This window comes from Beta vulgaris, chromosome 5, assembly GCF_026745355.1.
Source record: "Beta vulgaris subsp. vulgaris cultivar EL10 chromosome 5, EL10.2, whole genome shotgun sequence".
NCBI classification, from domain to species: Eukaryota; Viridiplantae; Streptophyta; class Magnoliopsida; order Caryophyllales; family Amaranthaceae; genus Beta; species Beta vulgaris.
Window position 1 is genome coordinate 66,029,152 of NC_079206.1, and position 20,769 is coordinate 66,049,920.

Genomic DNA, 20,769 nt, shown 5'->3' on the forward strand with positions numbered 1-20,769 from the left:
ATAATTTGTAAGTTGGAAATTAGAGAAGAATTGGGTACATCTGCCAAAGGTTAATATTCCCATTGTTATAAATAATAGGCTAATATTGTCTTTTAAGTATAATTTTTTTTGATCCATATGAACCACGAAAGCAGTACAAAGTACAAAGAAGGGGAGGGGGATTCGAACCTGTGAGTTGTGACCTATCGTAAATCAAGACATTTTTGGTATCTTTTAAGAATAATTGATATAATTAATGAAAATATTTCTAATAATTAAGGTGTGAGTATGGGTGGTCTATTTCTATAATAATTATAACTATGTGTTTATTTTAGACTGATCTCAATTATAGAGGTCAGAGTAGAGGTGCTATTCAGAAACCACATCACTTGGTAGATAATTCTTTTAGCCGATTTATTTTATTTTTCCTTCCTTTTTGTTCTCACTAGTCATTCCTTCTCCTATTTAGCCAACTAAAATTTGATAAATCTTTATTTGACTTTCTAACTAGTTATTAGGCCCGGGCTATGTCCCAGATAAGAAAAAATTTCATTTATTAATATAAGAAAAAATTTCATTTATTAATATAATACTTTATGATAATAACACTAATACAACTTATCCAGTGGTTAAGACTTAAGTATATGTACTTGAGGTCTCGGCATCGAACCCCTATACTACGCAATTTCTAAAAAAAATTATTGTACATGAATTACATGAGCTAAAACTTCCTAGGAAGAACGTCACGTGTCACAATTTCTTGTTTATACACGTCTTTTAATATATTTGTATAGATTTATCATAAATCCTATTTTTGCAGGATATAATCCACATAAAACCAAGTTTAATCATCAAAAGAGCAAAGTAATAAATTGGCTCTTAAGCATGTTCATGGATGTTGAAACCTTTATAAACTATAAGATATTAAATACTCCATGAATATATGTATACGCCATCTTCAAGCTTGAATCAAATAATAAAAAAAGACCGCCATTCATGGAAATTCTTAGCTCCCTTTATTTATACATATGTATGTATATATATATATATATATATATATATATATATATATATAGATGTTTGTTACTAAAAGGGAGGGAACCAAAATCAAGCTAAACAGATTTTGCAGCTTAGCTTTTCAGTAACAATGCAATCTGAAGAGATGACTTATTAGTCTCTTTACCAATAAGTAGTATTTGTCTATTTGATAAAACAACGTACACTCTTTCTCTCTCCTTCATTTCTTGCCAAATAGTCAATATAATCAGGCGAGGTCAGATAATGGACAATCTATAAATCTCTAAGATCGCATTTTATATACTTCTGTGAAGGTATACTTTGAATAGTTGATGCAAAGTAGTATTAGTAGTAATATTTGGTGTAGTTGGTAGGGTTTTATATTGTAAGTTAAAATTACGAATTTGATCCCTATTAGTTTTGGTTCTTGAGGTGCATATTTTCGGGATCCCTACTTTAGAGGTTCGGTTGGTAAATCTGGAGTATGTACGTTTAATTTACCTGTGAAACGTTGAGATTCGTAACTTGTAGGACCTCTCTCCTTATTATATTGAAACTTTTTGAATAGGGATTAGGAAGTGCCATTTCTTTTTCAGATAGAAGGACTAGGATAATATTATAATATATTTCTGCCGTTTGAAAATAGTTGTACCATTTGCATAGTATTTATTATTCGTGTTTTACACTTTTATTGTCTTTAATTTGGTGATTTATATTATAGGAAAAACATAGTCATATAGGATTTTATTAGATAATTTGAATTGGAGTATGTACGTCTCACTGTATTACGTCAATTTTTTATAATTTATATTTATTAATAATTAAATATATTAATATCTGAAATCATGTATCGACAAACGTGAAAATATGAAATGGTTCAATTATTTTCAAACGAAGGATATACGTCTCATTTTATATTTTTTTACATCAACTTTTTATAATGTATATTTATTAATAATTAAATATATTAAAGTCTGAAATCATGTATCGACAACGTGAAAATATGAAATGGTTCAATTATTTTCAAACGAAGGAAGTATAAGAATTGTCTAAGATGAGAAATGAGAAAATCAAGACACAATTGTCATTCTTGAAGAATGAATTAGGAGATTTTGATCTATAAACAAAGTTAAATGGTAGATTATGATCAACTTTTTCATTATATATAATAGTTTATTCATATATCTCTTCTTAGAGTAACCTTTGAATGTGTTATGAGTCAACTATATACATTATGTACCTTCATACCTAGCTTAGTAGCTTGGTTAAAGGTCAAAAGGTTTCCTAAAGTTGAATATCATGCATGATGCATTATACCTTGTAATGAAAATGTTAACATTTTTAAAGCCTAAAACTTTTCAATGATTATTATTAATGCTTTTATAAAACCAAAGTTAATTAAATTATTAAAAAGGTATTGTGGCTCAACTGCATGCACATTTTGTATCATCTGCCAAGTGGATATACTGGGATGGACTTAACAATTGGGTCCTGGGCCCAGTTAGCTGGGGCCTCTGGTACTCAAACTTGTTAGGCCTGAGTCTGGAGTATGGCCCAATCGTAATTGATAATATGGTCATATATGTAGAGAGAAATTAATTAAGTTTTCGAAATGGTAAGAATGACTGAGGATACATGTGCAATTTTGGTAATGCATTTTGCATCGTTTTTCAAGCTCAACTAGTTCTTGTCCCGGACGACACGCACTAAATTATTTACCAACGTGCATTTGAAGTCTTCAAAAATAGAAATAGTATCTTGTTTTTAAATGATTTTTTCCCTCACAAAGACCAACATGAGTATTGTAGCTTAGTTAGTTAATGCATTATCATATCAAATAAGAGGTCGTCATGAGTTCGAATTTTGAAACACGCATTTTTATTACTTAATGTCTCATTTGATTGTGTGGGGGAGGGGAGAGTACATGTGACATCATGACATTTGTTTGTCTTGGGTTTTAGATATAAATGTGAATTTTCTATTGATTCTAATTTCTAACCAAAAAATACATTTTTTAGGCAATAATCTCTCTCTATCTCTCTCGTATCACATATGTCCCCTTTTTTCTTTCTCTCTATCTCTATCCTCTTCAAAAAAAAATTGGCTAGAAAAGTATGTTTTTGAAAGTGTAACATCTATTTTGTTACGGAGTGAGTACTTTTCTTCCAAAATATGACTATTGGACACATTTTACTCCACATTCCACAATATAGAATTCACCATAGAATGACGAATACAAAACTAATTCCTCCGTTCTTTTTTTATTGCAACAATTGAGTTTTCACGCTTATCAATGCACAACTTCAACTATTAATATCTTTAATTAATTTTTAGTAAAAATTACAAAAATTTGATATTTTGAAAGTATATATCGAGACGAATCTACCAAAACTCCATATAACTATATTTTTTCGTATGTAAAAAATCACAATAAATAAGTAAAAAGCAATGAGTGAATAATGTAAAAATCTCATTGTTGCGATAGGAAAAGAACGGATGAAAAAGTATATGTTAAAATCAAACTTTGAGTCTTTGAATAGCCGGCCTAGATTGTGCACTCAACTATCCACCTCCCCTACATGTAAATAGGTTCGTTAAATAAATTCCTCGAAGCATTTAAGTCAAAATCATGTCCCTTGTGTCGCACAATTTAGTAAAGTGAAAAAGATATGAAATGGTTTGGTTAAAAAATTACATTTACTAAAAAGATTAAAATGGAAAAAGTTACTTATTTGGGTCTTCTTAAGTATACCTTGAAATAAAATAAAAAAAGGCCCTCCTAAATATCATAATCAAAAGTTTACACCTATATGAGAAAAGTAATGTTCTATAAAGTATATATGACTTCTTGTATGTTCAACCAAATTACCATTTACTTAAAACTAGTCTATTAAGAGGTTGTCTAATAAGATCACACTTTATCAACATCTTTGTAAAAGAATCATCTAACTTCATTATGCATTAATAGTATTAGCATGCTTTATTTTGTTTACATCGCGGAAACGTGCATTAATTAAAAATTCAAATACATCCTTGGGACGTTCTAGGAGATCCTTGCAGCTCTGCTAACAACACTGACTAGAGCTTTGAATCTCACGACTAGATTGAGACAACTACATGCATTAAAACAAGAACAAACAAGATTAACATGTTTTTTCCTAACATGATAAGGGAAGTCCGATGATAATAAAGCATCGCTTTTCCGTTTTGATCCGACGTGCATTAACTAGATTTAGCATGCTTTTTAATTCTATAGATCTATACAAAACCTATACAATAACACTCCAAAAGTTAGATGAGTCTAATGAAGAGGGTAGGAGTATACTTCAAAAGTTAAAAAGATGGTTAATGAATCTTTAAGTTGAATTGTTTAATTAAAATTGATCAGCAAAAACCAAGCATAAGCATGCAATTAGTAATCCTAGCTAGATTAGTGAGTGACCCATGAAACTTGTTTTGGACATCTGTACTGAACTCTTTTAAGTGATGACCCTCACAAATCTGACTTCCAAGGGACCACAAAAAATCTAAGTTAATAGGGAATCCAATGAGGCCCAATGATTACCTAAATGTATATTGAAAACAACATTTTGCTTTTTACATACTATTATAATTTGTAATTTTGACAAATTGAATTATCAATATGATTGCATATTGCCATACATTGAACTAAGTAAACCTTCTTTCTTCTTCTTTTTAAATGAACAATAATAATTTAATCTAATTTCAATATAAAAGTAGACTTAATAACTAAATAGATTAAACTAATCATCAAAATAAATTAACCTGGTCATTATTGACTAATTCTCTTTTTAATATTGGATTACTATTGCCTAATCATCTATCTATAAAAATATATTAAAAGGCGTGCATGACAATTTATACACGCCACGTGGCACATCTGTTACTCCATTAGAATTGTTCAATGTGTACATAAGTCATGTCAATTAACAAAAGTAAAATCAATTTACAACAAAATTTGAACCAATGACCCCTTGCCATTATACATGACACAATCACCATCTCAACCAACTTTTAATCATGCTTTAAGTATCAACATTATTACATTTGTACCTTTTAAATGTTGAGTTTTCCTTAATATAATTTAGTGAGAATGAAAAAAAATGCATATCAAGTTCGGAAATACAATTCCAATCCAGAATAACGCCCGGACCCAAATACTAGTTTTAATTTAAAAATAGGCCGTCTTTTACAAAATAAACTCTAATTTAAAAATTATAGTTTCTAGATTTACTTGATTTTTTTAAAAAAAATGTTAGACAAAGGGCATACTTTAGGATCTATGGTAAAAGCAAATCTTTCCTTTGTTTATTATTCTTCTATTGATAGAGTTATAACCTCATGAATGCATGCTTTTAAAAAAAAATAGCAATTGTTCTTTTTACTTCTAGATTCTTGAGAAATTTAATGAGTTTTCAAATGTCAATCAAGATGACTGCAGAGGTAGCAAGAACAGTATTTTCCACGATTTTGTTGGATTTTAAACATGCAAATAATGATGAATATTTTTTATCAACAAACCCTGCAAAGAAGAAAGTAATTAGTTTGTTCCCACAAAAAATGAGAAGATTTTAACTGACCTACACACAATTGACACAAACCTATATAATTTGATATGTTTATTTCTTACTCCTATTTTTTTTTTTAAATTGCTAAGCCGACCTGATCAAACAATTACAAGTAAAAAAAATAAAGAAAGTATACACTATCACGTTATGCTTTTAGCTTGTATTTTTCACAATAGGTTTTCAACATAGTCATTTTAAAAGTGTTCGTACGAGTTTTTTCCAGAAAATGAAGAAAGATTGATGGACGAATGGTGGCAAGCTAAAAAGGAAAATAGCAAGGAAATTTGAATAAAGAATACAAGTTATTGTAGTGCGTGTTCGGCAACAATAGCTGTAGTAGTAGCTTTTAGCTGTTAGAGTAGTTGTTAGCTGTGCTGGTACCTGTTAGTGATTGATATATAGATATTAGTTGCCCAAGTAACAGCATAAGATATTAATATTCGGTAAAAGAAGCTGTCAGAGTAGCTGTTTACAAATAATTAATTAAAAACTCAAACAAAACTTTAATATATAATTTATGCACTACTAAACGCTACCCCAAAAGCTACAAATTGTAGTTTTTCACAAACACTACTTGTAAGTCTTGTAACACTAAAAGCTACTTACACCACTAACTTAACAAACACCAATATTTTTCTTAACTAGTGTTTTGACCTAGTCAAGACACTAAAAGCTACTTAAAAAGCTTGTGCCAAACACATTCGTAGTCTTCAATAAGGTAATTCCCTCTGTTTCTTTTGTTTCTATCTGCTTTTTATTTTATGTTTAGTTGTATTAACATTATATTAAACTTTCGTTTTTTATTCACGCAAATTTTTTCGATGCAAAAAGAAAAAAAAAGAGATCAATGCCACGATGGCACGATACATTTATGAATGGTGTGTAAACACGCATCCCATTTTACTTTGTAATTTGTAGACATGCAATGAACATCCTGAAATGTTGTCACATTCATGAGTTATGGACTTGTAACGAGGCTGATTTTGGTATGGTGTTATAGTGTTAAATTTATGTCTTGATGGATGATGTATCGATGTAGGTTCAAACAATAACGTAAAATCTCGAAGAATTGCAATGAAATTAAGCTACGAAAATTATGATTTCAAATGCTTCACATCATGTTTAATGTTAAGCAATTTGATGGCACAACGTAACCTCCTATCATACTTTTAAATAACAATAATGATAATGAACTCTTACGAGGAAATTTTAGTTGATAACAACAATGATATATTGATGGCAACAATTAGCTAAGACCATTCTCAAGACTAGGTGGATCTCAGCTAGTTAAATTAATAAATGATTTAGGAATGCTATCCAAGACATGAAATTAGAGCTGATCATTTTGGTCCGGCCTGATTTTGGGCACAATTTTTCAGCTCGCAGTTGGGCCCAACCCAATTTTTTTTGCTTTGGATGGGCTTTGGACAAGCCCAAAATGACTTTTTAGTCTATTTTTTTTGGGCCGACCCGATTTTGACCCGAAATATTGGACTTTGGACACAAATTTTGACCTAGCCCGACCAATAGGCAAAATTTTTTAGGCACAAGGCCGCCTATAATCACCTCTACTTGAAATCGAATATTCTAATTCGATTAACTTAGTCAATTGGTTGGATGCTCAAACTTTGACAAATGGTCATGTCATTGCCGAAAATACCTATTTAATGCAATTAAATGGTACCATGAACTATGTTTATGCCTAAAACTCTATTTGGTTGGACATAAATGAAAGATTGACATATCCTAATGAAAAAAAACCAATTGTAAAACAGTTTTTCTCCATTTGGTTCCTTACAAGTAAATTTTGGGAGAAAGTGGAAATGAAAGAAGAGAAGGAAGAGGATAAGAGATAAGGAGGAAAATGTTGCATTTCTTCTTACTTCTTTGGTAACAAATTGATTGTTGTTTAAACTTTTCCAAACTATATAACCCATCCATTGTTGGGTGACGACAGTAACCAAAGATACTTAGATACCTATTAGAGGCGAAAATGGCAACCGATGCACCAAATTAATTCTGGGACCCCAAAATGTCACACTCCAGTTCTTTCTTGCAAAAATATATAGCTTTCAGAATAAAAAGGACACTCAAAGTAGATTGTAACACATAACTTGCACTCCCATGATCCAAAGCTTTGAGTGCTTTCATCTGGTAAAAGAAGGCATGTGCAAGAATCAAATGAACAATAAAACTATAAAAAGTACCTGATGTAAACCCAGCATGAGCCATTATTCTCAGATTTCTCTATAAAAGACCAGAAATTTGGAATCTGTGAGCTCCGGAGAACACGAAAAAAAGAAAAACAGCACTCCAATGTTTTTAAACGGGCCACATGTTCTCGCAATCTCGCATCAGATTTGTGCCTATGTCAAGGTCAAGAGTACACAGATTTCATACAGTCCTCAGAAGTCTAAGCAGGAACCCAAAAAGTGAAAAAGAGAGCTGGCCACTAAGAATAACCAACATGGTCCACTACGAAATTTAGAGAATAAGCATTTCAATGTGCTATAAATAGTAAGCATAAAGTGTGAAATTTATTCTTCAGCAGGACTCAGAGTCCTAAGTTTAGAAAAAGATAAGTTAAAAAAACAAATCTCAACTTAAGTAAAGGAGATGTGATCTTACCTTCATGCTCTTCACATTGGTATAGGCAGAATCACATAGGTCGGTCTCGTGTAATTTGATAGATATCAGAACACGTGTAACGCATTCGGTTTGAAATCAAATTCCAACAGCTTCCTGCATGTACATAAATGCATCATGTCATTCCAACTTTCTAAGATGATTGTATGATTCTTGGTTAATCAGTGCTAAAACTATTATCATCAGTCGTGTCCAGGAAAACATAGATTAGTTTCTGCTAACGAAAACTACGGACTGTACTTTGATCTAAACCTGACTGAAGCATCCAACACTTTTAAACAGTTTTGTTTATTCAAAGTACCTCAGAAAACAAAGCAAAGTCCCAGGGAACCAGAATAAGGCTATGTAAACTCCGGCTTTAAGTGAGTGAAACCTTCCATACAAAACTTAAACCAAGATGGCAAGATCTCTTACGGATCGTTCTGTTAAAAGCTGTTAAAGGGGGCGGGGGGGAAATAAATGGAAAAACAAAAAAGAGCCTAGTGGACAGCACTTTCAGAGACCAATCAGTAAAATGTAACTTCAGTGCAGCATTTCTCAAATTTGCCGTGTCATTTTTCACCGTTTAATCCTTTCAACCCACTGAAAATTCCATTTATATCGCTATGGGTGTACTTATTGCTGAAGAAATTCAGCCAGACAGGATAAAGTCCATTTCTATCTTCAATCAAATATTTATATTTACAGAATTTCAGTACATCACAACTGGGAATAACGATAATATAATATAAGTATATAACAGTTATTCAAAAGAGGGGGCAGAGGAAAAAACACTAAGAATATTTCTCTTTTTGGTATTATCATTTTTTAAATCTTTCTCATTTCTGTGCAAAACAGAAAGCAAGGCCATGAAAGGAGCAAGAACATGATACGTACAACATGCCAAAGAGAATCACACATTTTTATATACATCCACTATAAAAGATAGAGACATCATTGGCTTCAGGCCATGCTCGTTTAAGAAAGATAGAGCATTCAACAAACGGAGCCATGGTTGTTGATGCTTTAAGCATGAGGGTCACCTGCACAAGGCTAAGGCCACACATATTCATGGTCCTAGTTCAGATAGCCTCAGCTTTTCTTTATTTCATTACAGAAGCTGCTTTCAATCGTGGGATGAATCCTCATGTTTATGTCACCTACCGTCACATAGTCGGTGGTATTGCAGTACTTCCGTTTGCCTATTTCTTTGAAAGGTGCATTTCAGTCTGCAAACAACCCCCTCACCCACCTACACACCAGTAATACATAAAGCAATTTTCTTCCTCCGCCTTGACAGTTCACTGATCATTTCTTCTGAGCCTTTGACACTATTATCTCTTGGTGCAGGAAAATAAGGCCAAGGATGACACTCATCATGTTCATTGAAATCTTCCTTTATTCTCTACTTGGGTACGTCACTACTTACATGTTCTATCCTATAGTTGAGAATTCCTGCAAATCATTATATCACTGTAAAAGATATCTGAAGTTTTTTTTTCCCATGGATACCAGAGTTGGATTGACGATAAACATGTACTTTGCTAGTTTGAACTATACCTCACCAACATTTCTATCAGCAACAGTAAATACAGTTCCTACTTTGACCTTTGTCTTAGCAGTGGTATTCAGGTGAAATGAAATATCTTTAGTATGCCAACAGATTTATGAATGCAGTTTTTTTTAATCTTTTTTAGGTAGGTAGGACGAAGGGCCCTACCGAGCCACAACCTCTCGCAGGTTAGCAGGCTATACACTTTGGGAAGAGGGGGGGGGGGGTAAGGGGACCCCCTCCTCCAAAGTGCTCCTAGTGAATGCAGAAATTGCGTTCTGAAAAATTATGTTTTAAGCTTATCAGTGCAGCTTCAAAAACTCACCTTTGTAATACTCCCCAATCATTTGCAGGCTGGAAACTCTTAACTTACGAAAACCACGTGGATTAGCAAAAGCGACTGGAACTTTCATATCCTTAGCAGGGGCGATGGCCATAGCATTATACAGAGGACCAGCGATCAAAAGCTTGTGGGAACCTCCAATACACCTCACGAAAAGTGACTTTCACAAAAATTGGATAAAAGGTCCAATACTTTCAATAGCAAGTTGCATATCCTGGTCAATATGGTTCACAATGCAGGTATCTCAATCCCTAGCCAAAATTTCCAATACATGCTAATAAAGGTTTCTGGCATACATAGTGTTGAGGCTTCAAAAACAAAGTGAGAAAGAATAAATTATAGTTAGATATATCTCAAGAACATTAATGTTTCAAAAGCATCAAAAAAACTATCCTATCTTACTGAAGAAACAACAAATAATGAATGTCAGAAACATCGTTAGGGATATCCTCTATCTTACTGATTTCTCCATTCTTGCTAGTATTAAGTGAGAAATAAAAACCCTAATTGCGAGTATTAGATTAATTCATAGAGAAATATAATACAAATTGCTTGACCCATTACAAACCATTCATTCAAGAATATGACAGTACTTGTATGTACTACGTAGAGTCAAAAGGCAACAATAATATAACAATAAGATGAAACATTGCAGCTTTATTTGTTTTTTTTTTTTATTGGAACAATACTGTAGCGATAGAAAGGAAGAAATGACTGGAATAGTTTCCGAGTCAGAAAAATGTATTACCGTTGCAGGGATTCACATTGGAAAGATATCCTGCACCACTGTCATTAGCTACATGGGCAAACTTCATGGGAGCTGCACAGTCTGCTGCTTTCACTTCACTGGCTGTTCAACATGAGCCAGTTGCATGGGTTAGGAAATCCTTCATCGACATAGCAACCATTCTATTTGGGGTAAGTTAAATTCAAGTAAGAGTGAGATACAGTTTCCGGAAACCTCCAAGGCTCCAACCCCACCCCCAGCCTAAAACTGAAAGTAGATCTTAGTTGTTTGTGATCAATTTGCAGGGAGTGGTTTCCTCCGCTTTGAACTTCATGATGATCGTATGGTCTTCTAAAGAAAAAGGCCCCGTCTTTGTCACTATGTTTTGTCCCCTACAAACACTATTGGTGGTTATCTTTGCATATTTCTTTGTTGGTGAAAAGCTATACATGGGCAGGTAATTATAACTCATATCCTACTCTTTGTGCTACTTCTATGAGGAATACATATATGTTCTAACAATCTTTTCTTGTAAATCAGCATCATAGGAGGAGTTACAATTATCATAGGTCTATACCTGTTGCTATGGGGAAAAGCAAAAGATCAAGAAGTCAGCATCACATCTGAGAAGCAACCATCACTGTCTACTAAGCAGAATGAACCGAAGATACAAATAGTAACAGTGCTAGAAAGGGAGTCACCCAATCACTAGTTGAAACCTGCATGGTGAAAAGATCCCTTATATTCTCGCCAACTACATGAAAAGGACAGCATATGGACTGCGCATGCGTCAATTTGTTTATTCCAGAAGCTATAGAACAGCAGACAAAAAGAACAACAAAGAAAAGGCTATTCTCCGTGGCTCATGCAAACAACAATATACGTTACATAAGCAGATATTTGAAAGTTCACAGTGCTAAAAACAACCATTATAGCAATTGGTCTTAATACATAAGATATTTAAATTCCTGACCATCCGAAATCCAGCAATGTACATCAGAATTTGCGGTGCATAATATACAAATCCCAGGTCAGAGTAATACATGCAAAAAGTTAAGTCAAAACACCTAAACCTTATTGATTCTTTCACGATATAGCTTTAGGAAGATGAATTGCACATTATAGAGGCGCATAAAAGTTGAAAGGCAGGAACATATCTCAAATAAAATTATGACAACATTTCTAATAAATTAAGTAGTTTTTATGGAAAGCAAACAAATGCTTCTGCATTATAAAAAGAGCAACTTCAGACTGATTCCACAGATCTTCCAGAAGTTAGACCATTAGACTATGGAATAATAGAATAAATACTTACTATTAACTTATTCCTTTCTCAGCATATTATCAAAAAAGAGCCTCAGATTCTGAGTTGCAATTTTGTATTCAACAGCATTACTATGTCAAATTAATATTTCCATCACAAGCATGATCTAGTAATCCTTGACTAATATAATCAAAAAGACTTCCCAGCATATTGTACATCTCTTCTGCTCTGGGATGTGTGTCATCAGCAGAATGGAACTGGTGGACTCTACAGTCAACCTCGATCCAGCTACAACCAGGGATCTTTTGTGCATTCTGCGCCTTCAACATCCTCCTCACTCCACGGACCTCGTCCCACTTAGCCAATTCCACATATAAATTGGCTAACATTGAAATGTAGCCACCATTACTCGGATCTATCTCAATCAACTTTTGAATGGCAAACTCCGCCAAATCTGCATTGCCGTGAATTTTACACCCATTAAGCAAAGAACCCCATATAACCTCATCAGCTTTAACCTTCATGCCACTGATAATATCCATAACTTCTTCGAACCTGCCTGCCCGACCAAGAAGGTCTAGTATGCACCCATAGTGCTCAATTTCAGGCTCAATACCATAGACTTCGGTCATTAAGTCAAAATAGTAATATCCTCTCTCAACCAAGCCACCATGAGTACAAGCATTCAATAGACCAATAAAAGTAATTTCATCAGGTCTCACATCATTCCCATTTTGCATCATATTCTCAAAAACATCTAGTGCACTTCTACTTTGCCCATGAAGTGCATAACAATTAATCATGGAATTCCAACATGTCAAACTTTTATCAGGAGTGATGTTAAAAACTCGCCTGGCTTCCTTCAAGCAACCACATTTTCCATACATATCAATCAACGCATTCGCAATGTATGAATCACGACCAATGCCCTTTCTATAAATGTAGCCATGGATTTCCTTCCCAAGCTGAAGCATACCCGTTTGTCCACAAGCAGAAAGAGCACAAGCCAAAGTAACTTCATTAGGCCCAACCTGCCGCCCACATGAGGCTAACATTCTTCTAAGGTACAAAATCGCCTCCGAAAACAACCCATTCTGTGTGCAACCAGCAATAATGGCATTCCAAGAAGGAACATCCCTCTCAGGCATTTCATCAAACAATAAAACCGCATTCCCCATTTCCCCCAATCTAGCATACCCAGATATCATAACTGTCCAAGAAACAACATTTCTCTCACACATTTCGTCGAACAGCCTACGTGCATTCCCAACATCAGAACAAAACCTCATATACAAGTCCACAAGAGCAGTTTGAACAATTGGGTTTGATCCAAACCCTGTTTTTACAATCTGGGTATGCACCATTTTCATACCAAAACAATCAAAAACTTCATAACTTGATTTCAGAACATGGGGGTAAATAAAATGGTTAGGCCGAGGTCGGCCATTGTTAACCATGTTCTTATACAACGTAAGAGCTTCAAAATGATGAGAATTCGAAGCATATGCATTGATAATTGCGCTATAAAGGTAAACATTGGGGAAATTAACATGATCAAAGATTAAACGCGCGTAAATTAGGTTAGAAAGATTAAGAGTGCAGAAACGAAGGAGTTTGAAGGAGAAGAATTGAGATTGAGAATGACCAAGAGTTATAAGAGATGATTGAAGTTGTTTAACATGGTTGAGTGTTTTGCATTTGTTAAGTATGATTTCAAAGGCTTCAGTCACGTTAAAGGTGTTAAAATGAGTGACCATTTACTTAACAAGAACAGAGCAGGGAGTGTGTTAACAGACTGAGACTATTGTCAATTGTTTCAAGAGGTTTGATTAAGGCCTGAGGGATAGGGACCTTTTGGTCTTTTCACCTCGAACATGTTCTAGGGTTTATATTGAAGTTTTTGAATCTAATTTCGATTGTAAATTAGGCATACTTATATTTAAGTTTGTTTTGCACTAAATTAGTCGAATGAAATTGGAGTTTTCATAATAGGTACACTCGGGTGTATGATAGACACGTTGGTTTATTTCAGACATATGGTTGGTATTCTTAGTCAATATTGTCTGTATTTATGTTAGGAAAAGTCACTAGAAATTCTATGACTCTTGTCGAATTCTTTTTTTCTTTACCGATAGTACTTTGAAGAATATCCAAGATATTACGACCCTTTCTACGTATTTTTCATTAATTACACCACATTCGGTATTATTAGTGGACTCTCCCAAGTTCCATTAGGTGGTTTAGTTAGTTAGTACTTAGACTAGTGTTTGATCACGTCTTGCATACAATAGGCTATTCAAGGAGGCTTCTGAGCAGAAAATAAAGCATATAATCATCGTTCCGGAAGCAGATGTTATTCATAGCAAATTAGTCACATTGTATTTGCACTCTAGGAATATGCATCAACCATTGAACAAATCCAATGAAGATTGAAGAACTCAAAACAGACGTTGAAAATTAATGGATTCCATTAATATAGACTGGATAACTTCTCTATACAAGTCAGGCTAATAGGTTAATTCACTAAGGATGTACAAAAAATGTAACATGGATTAAGGCTGAAATGATTCATCCACTTGCTCTTCTACTGATTTAAGTTACAAAATCACAAAACATTTACTCTTTTAGTCTTTTATACTGTCAAACTCTGGATTTTGGAAGCCATGTGGTCAGTCTCATTTGGCTTCGAGCAGCTTGGCTCGTATTGATTCAGAACATGAAGACTTGTTGAGGCTGGAAAGACCAAAAAAGACCATAGTGTCAGTTATTTCTATAAGGTGCATAATCAATTGATTAGTATCAGTGTTGAAAAGAGTCAGGTGATTTGGAGAACGGTTCTCCACCAAACATGTGAAGGTGTATTTTGGCAAATGCATTTGATGTAGACCTCACACCAATTTTTACTCTTTGTTTGGTCGAGAACAAGTTCTCCATCTAGCCCTTTTTCTATAGAAAAGTTCATCAAAGAAACCTACCGAAGAAGAATGTCCCCACTCAGAGAATGCTGCTCAGAAATGTATTCAGGTGCAACTTCTTGTAGCAAGTTAAGCTGCTCCTCAACCTCAGCTGCACAGAAGAGAACAGTTTTACAGTGAGAACAGCAGTAAGAAAATGTTCTGTTAAATTGACAGTTAACGAAGTAAACACTTACTTCTATCAACAATGTCCAAATGGCCTGTAAGTAATTTGTAAATAAGCTCCTCTTTTGTGATAACAGAGCGCTTGATAGACTGGAACAAGAGACTAATCATGTCAAAGAGTTTGGGCACACCCGCCATCAACTGTTGCCGCCTCTTTGCTTGTAAAACAATTGGGTCTTTCTCTGCTAAGCACTTCTTTTCTTTCTCTATCAACTGCACAAAGGAATTTTCAGTTTAAGCAATGAAGGACTGTGTACTCATTGCTGCTACTACCAGTAAGCTAAAACACCACTTACCGACTGTAAAAGGTCGTCTGGAAGTACTCCCAGGATATCATCCTTAGAAACATTGGAGCCTTGTGGATCTTCAATATCAGCACTGCTCTCATCGAAGTTTAAGGACCTTCGCTTGGCTGACTTGTTGGGTAGATCAGTAGTATCATGATCTGGCGGGCTCATCAAACAGCGTTTTGGTGGGTGTGATGCAGCAGGTGTGGCTGCCATCAGCCTTGCAGGTGTTGACACAAGTTCTGCAGGTGTTGAAACAAGTTTTGAAGGAATGGAAGCAAGTTTGGCAGGTGTTGAAGCAAGATCTAATGGTGCTGCATCAGCTTCAACTACAGTGCTGGACGATTCATCATTAGATTCAGCATAAGTAGCTTCCTTGATTGGAATTTCTGACGGGCAAAATGATGGCTTAGCTGGCAAAGACTCGAAAACTGGAGCACCAAGAGGCCTAGATGAGAACCGCCTTTGGAACGAGGGAGCAGTCAGCGATGCTGCCAATGGAGTAGGGGTTCTGTTCATGTTTGGCTCAGATTCCTGCTTTGGCTGATAGAATAGATGAGGTAATTCTCCCTCCGGAACATCATCATCCTAAAGGCAAACATTCAATTCATAATTTCACAGTCAATACACCAACTCAGAATCCAGGAGTCATCAACTATAACATAAGTAAAACATAACAAGATCAAAAATAAACCCAATCAGTACCTCAGGATGGGCTTTTGAATAGTCAATGATTCGCGACCGAAAGATGTCTTTCAACTGTGAAAATCCACCACCGCCTTTCGCATTCTTATCAGATTCCAAGGCATTTACTTCCAATGACATAAGAAGCTCCTCCTTCATACATTTGGTCACTTCATCTTGAACTCGAATTTTCTTTACTACAATCACCTCTGGCACTATGTACTTCAATTGAGCCAAGTGATGTGTTGTAAACCTCCTATATTACATTAAAACACGGTCAAAAGTCAAAAGTTTAGATGCATAAATTGAAGACTTACACCGTAACAAAGCTGAATTATAAAGTTCATGATATGTACAAAATGTTGAACAGCTGAGAGTATTACCTGTCTGTCAAAGATTCAATACTAGCAGCAAGCTTACTAAGCGTTGCCGGCACTTTCTTCAATCGGAGCAGCCGCATTGAGCTAACCATTGAATTGAAGAACTCACATAGCATCTCATACCTATTGCCAAAATCATCATAAAATTAGTACAGCACAGTAATCAAACATAAACTCGCTTCGTAACCTTTTATAACTCTTCAGCATAGCACTTCAACATTCTCCATCTTTTGGGGAAATAATAACAATGTAGATTATCAAATCCATATTTTCCAACTTCTAACACATTAATTGCATTATATCAGAAGAATGCCAAAACAATTAACTTCCTAACCAAATTTCCTCCAGTAATTTTGGATCACAATGAGTAAAACTCACTATACAGATTGTGCATACAGCAGAATTGAATCAATTGCACCCAAAACTTTGCAAGATAAAACCCTAATTTATCATATCACTCCTAAAGTTAAAATCAGCAAAACTTTAATTGCAACCTTGTAGCTTAACAAATCCTAAAATTCCAACTTCTAACACATTAATTTCAATATATCAGAAGAAATGCAAAAACAATAAACTTGTTGGATCACAATGTGTAAAACTCACTATAAATCTATCTTTTTCATACAGATTATACATACAGCAGATTTAAATCAATTACATTCTAGCTTTATCATATCACTCCTAAAAGTCAAAATCGTCAAATCCTACCAAAAAAATAGCAGATCTTCAAACACATATTAATACATTATAGCTTTATTTTCCTAAAATCATCCATCCCAGAATCACAATTTCTCGGATTAAATTTAAAAAATCGCCAGAAAAAAATCACATATAATACATTATAGCCCTGATTTCCTAAAATCCTCAATGCCAAAATCACAAGATCTCAAATTAAATTCAAAAAAATCACCATAAAAATCACAAAATGACATGAAAAAAAAGCTCAAAAATGATAAAATCATACTTTTGAGGCAAAAATGGTACTGATTTTTTAGATTTCTGAGCAACTCCATTTCCTAACACCTTGTGAGAAACAACCTTCTCAGAATCCAATACAGCAACCTTAGCCTTCTGAAGCTGAACCGCTTTTCGGCGAACATCCGAAACCGATAGAGCAAAGTTTTGATTGCGGATCCTAGTAGACGGTATCGAATTAGCCCGTTCCGGAGTATCGACTGCAAGAGATGCCGGGTTCGGGTTAGGGTTAGAGTTCTTGATTGGAGTGGTGAGAAGAGGTTTCTTTGATTTGAAGGAGGTCATCAATGGTGAATCTGATGATGACTCCATTGATGAAGATTATATGGAGTTTTGAGAGAATTGAAGGTTGATGAGAGGAGAGAGAATTGAAGTTTGAGGAGAGAGATGGAGAAGAATTGGGGGATTTGGCGGGGGATTATATGAGAGAGATGAAGAAGTAGGGTTTTCTGGCGGGAATGATGAGTTTCCCGCCAAATGGTGTTTTCGCGGCTATTTTTTGTGGGCTTTTTTGCTTTTGTGGGCTAGCTAGGGTAATAACAAAAGTTATCCTCGAGTAATGTATAGTAAGTATGGTTGTATGTTACTAGTTGTTAGAGTTAAGCAAACAATAAGGACCCCAAGTTTCCATTTTTTCACCCTTTGGAACCTATCCTTTTTTTATGCACCATTTGGGACCTGGGTTAGGAAATTCGGTAGCTTAACCACACTTTAACCACGCCGGAGGTATAATAATAATAAAAAAAAACAAAAGCATTAAATATTCAGTAAAATCCAAAAAAGTAACTGTTACTTCATCAATGCATAAATACATGGATTCCATGGAACATGGAACAAATGAACCAGTTTTCTTCATCCAAAAAAAGCAAAAACACCATGTTAATTCTTCCCAAAAAAACTATATAATCTAAAACCCAAAAAAAAAAAAAAACCACAATTCAGTTTTGGGAACACATGCATAGTCATTATCTCAGGCATGAACAACCCTGGGTGGGGAGCTTCAGTTTCTTCAGCCATTTTTTCCTTTAAAAAATAACATCTAAAGTCAAATAATGACTACATAAAAATAAACCTAATACCCTCTGTTGTAGTTACTTAATATCATAACAAAGTTCAAACAAACCCTAAGTGTTCATCATAATTTATAGCAGATACACATACAAATCAAGATAAAACCACCACACAAAGTATAATCCAAACAAAAAAACAACAAACATGAACAAAAAAAATTCAGAATTTTGAATTTCCATATTTTCAACATCCAAAACTCGTCCAACTGACCCAACAAATACACTGAATTTCGCTAAAAAAGACAAGAAATAGAGAGTTTAGATGATTATCACAAAGATACAAGCAATTGTTAGCTGAATTTTTTGGAGATGAAGCTTCTTCTTCTGAGCACTTTTTTTCCCCCTTTGAGAGAGATGAAAGAGAAGAGAGTTCAAGTTTTCTAGAACAGGGGAGTGGAAGGCGCCAAGTACAGGTAAAGCCCCTTGCACTCCTCATTTTTGAGGGCTTGTCAACTGACAATTTTTTTTTTGGGAATAACAACAAATGATATCTTTTGGGGTTTTTACATTCATTATATTGTCAATTGGGCCCACAAGTTAACCAATGTTAACATTTATGTTCAGAAGTTTCTTTTGGGTAGCAAACGGTGAAAAAAAAAGGATAGGTCCCAAACGGTGAAAAACACCAAACTTGGCCTCGACAATTAGTTATTCTCGAATAAAATGCTAGAATTATACGTTTAAAATGAGGAGCTACCTGACCTAATTAAATGATTGCGTATGGAATCACTTCCCTTGCTTTCAAATTGTACGTTGCATTCGACTTTCGTGGTCAAATTTTCGATTTAAGGATTAACCTAATTGAATGATCGCATTTGAAATCACTTCCTTTATCTTCAGTTTATAAGCTGCATTTGACTTCCGTGTTTATGAAAGTAATTTTCAAGATGATTTTGTTTTATATTAATTTGTTGTTTGTTAAATATGGTATATTAATTTTGGAAAGAAGCATTTGATTAATAAGTAGAATGTTATGGCAGTATTTGACTAAAGAGGCTCATTGATTTGGTTTTTTTTCTTCTCAGATGACTCTGATCATAACGAAAAGGTGTTGAGGCGATTCGACATGAACATGGCGTATGAACCGTGTATTGGTATGAATAGTCTTGACGTTTTGGCGGCAGCATGGGTTTATTTTGAATTTGAATAATAAGGCAGTTGGGATATCAAGGAGTGTGACCAAGTCAGCAAGAAATACATATTCACGTTTTGACTGTTGCGGAAGAGGTGGATTTGTGCTAAAATTATAGGTTGGCGTGGCTCGATAAAAAGGAACAAAGAATGCGGTTGTAAAGAATATTCCTTGGAGCATATATATTAGTCAATTAGTCTGATGTAAACCTAATTTTCTCTCTTTTTTTTAGCTTACATTGACTCCCACACTCACAAACTCATGTATTCTCTCATTTTATTCACGATCACGAAGAGAAGGAAGTATTATCATTGTAATTCCTCACTGTACTGACAACGTTGGCCTAATATTGGATGGGTGGTCAAGAGCATCACCCGCGATTTTTCCCGTCATTCGGATTTTCCGCGTCAACATTTCGTTTGTCTCTTTATTGCTTTATTTCTATATATTATTTTGTTTATTATAAATTTACTTATTATTATTATTATTATTATTATTATTATCGTCATCATTATTATTATTATTTAAATATATATCATTACTATTAAGTATTATTATTATTGTTGTTGTTTCTATATATTATTTTGTTTATTATAGCTTTACTCATTATATTACTATTATTATTAGGTCGAACATGGTTTAGGTCAAAACACAAATAAATCCACTTTTTTTAGCCCATAAACCAATCCAATCGCGTCAAGACGGTTTATGATGTAATTTTCGCAGTCCAACCCAATCATTATTTTTATTACTAAATATTTTTATATTATTAAATCTAATTATTAAAATAGTAATATTAATTTACTTATTAGATATTATTGTTATTATATATCATCATCAAGTATTAATATATTAATACAAATAATATAAAATTATTATTATAAATTTTCATTTTTATCATTAATTATTATTATTATTAATTTATGATTATTAATATTATTTATTTATAATTATCATTTAAAAATATCCAAAATACTATTATTATTATTATTCATTATTATTACT

The 20,769-nt window shown here is 34.0% G+C and overlaps 3 protein-coding genes and 1 non-coding gene across 5 annotated transcripts; 1 reads left to right on the forward strand and 3 right to left on the reverse strand.

The window, feature by feature from the left end:
• Positions 1 to 1,999: 1,999 nt before the first annotated feature.
• LOC104894644 (uncharacterized) lies at positions 2,000 to 10,955 on the reverse strand. The gene is made up of 5 exons (XR_007273990.2): positions 10,854 to 10,955; positions 10,088 to 10,413; positions 8,214 to 8,327; positions 7,793 to 7,951; positions 2,000 to 5,966 (listed from the first exon to the last, which is right to left on the reverse strand). It is a non-coding gene; the product is annotated as an uncharacterized LOC104894644 (transcript).
• On the forward strand, positions 9,006 to 11,807 carry LOC104894643 (WAT1-related protein At1g43650). Of its 2 annotated transcripts, none has more exons than XM_048643922.2 (7): positions 9,006 to 9,472; positions 9,561 to 9,623; positions 9,726 to 9,842; positions 10,116 to 10,344; positions 10,862 to 11,023; positions 11,138 to 11,289; positions 11,373 to 11,807. In XM_048643922.2, exons 1-7 carry the CDS (start codon positions 9,222 to 9,224, stop codon positions 11,542 to 11,544), a joined length of 1,146 nt encoding a protein of 381 aa, XP_048499879.1. In that variant the 5' UTR covers positions 9,006 to 9,221; the 3' UTR covers positions 11,545 to 11,807. The 2 variants fall into 2 exon arrangements, with proteins under 2 accessions (XP_048499879.1, XP_010679227.2); XM_010680925.4 differs by having other exon boundaries at positions 9,010 to 9,427.
• A 366-nt stretch (positions 11,808 to 12,173) lies between these two features.
• On the reverse strand, positions 12,174 to 13,995 carry LOC130589333 (pentatricopeptide repeat-containing protein At1g33350-like). Its single transcript, XM_057395310.1, has one exon. It carries the CDS (start codon positions 13,851 to 13,853, stop codon positions 12,228 to 12,230), a length of 1,626 nt encoding a protein of 541 aa, XP_057251293.1. The 5' UTR covers positions 13,854 to 13,995; the 3' UTR covers positions 12,174 to 12,227.
• Positions 13,996 to 14,546: 551 nt separating this feature from the next.
• Positions 14,547 to 18,022, reverse strand: LOC104894646 (CDT1-like protein a, chloroplastic). The gene is made up of 7 exons (XM_010680928.4): positions 17,552 to 18,022; positions 16,591 to 16,710; positions 16,229 to 16,463; positions 15,533 to 16,111; positions 15,248 to 15,449; positions 15,072 to 15,162; positions 14,547 to 14,829 (listed from the first exon to the last, which is right to left on the reverse strand). The coding sequence occupies exons 1-7, from the start codon at positions 17,872 to 17,874 to the stop codon at positions 14,772 to 14,774; spliced, it is 1,608 nt and encodes a 535-aa protein (XP_010679230.2). The 5' UTR covers positions 17,875 to 18,022; the 3' UTR covers positions 14,547 to 14,771.
• Positions 18,023 to 20,769: the final 2,747 nt, after the last annotated feature.

What these genes read in the sequence shown, in the direction of transcription:
- LOC104894643 (XM_048643922.2), top strand. Translation starts at nt 9,222, where the DNA reads ATGGTTGTTGATGCTTTAAGCATGAGGGTCACCTGCACAAGGCTAAGG. An exon ending in CAATATGGTTCACAATGCAG is followed by an intron (nt 10,345 to 10,861) that starts GTATCTCAATCC and finishes TTACCGTTGCAG; the next exon opens with GGATTCACATTGGAAAGATA. An exon ending in GAAAAGCTATACATGGGCAG is followed by an intron (nt 11,290 to 11,372) that starts GTAATTATAACT and finishes CTTGTAAATCAG; the next exon opens with CATCATAGGAGGAGTTACAA.
- LOC130589333 (XM_057395310.1), bottom strand. Translation starts at nt 13,853, where the DNA reads ATGGTCACTCATTTTAACACCTTTAACGTGACTGAAGCCTTTGAAATC.
- LOC104894646 (XM_010680928.4), bottom strand. Translation starts at nt 17,874, where the DNA reads ATGGAGTCATCATCAGATTCACCATTGATGACCTCCTTCAAATCAAAG. An exon ending in CAGACGACCTTTTACAGTCG is followed by an intron (nt 15,450 to 15,532) that starts GTAAGTGGTGTT and finishes TCCTTTGTGCAG; the next exon opens with TTGATAGAGAAAGAAAAGAA. An exon ending in TTTGGACATTGTTGATAGAA is followed by an intron (nt 15,163 to 15,247) that starts GTAAGTGTTTAC and finishes TCTTCTGTGCAG; the next exon opens with CTGAGGTTGAGGAGCAGCTT.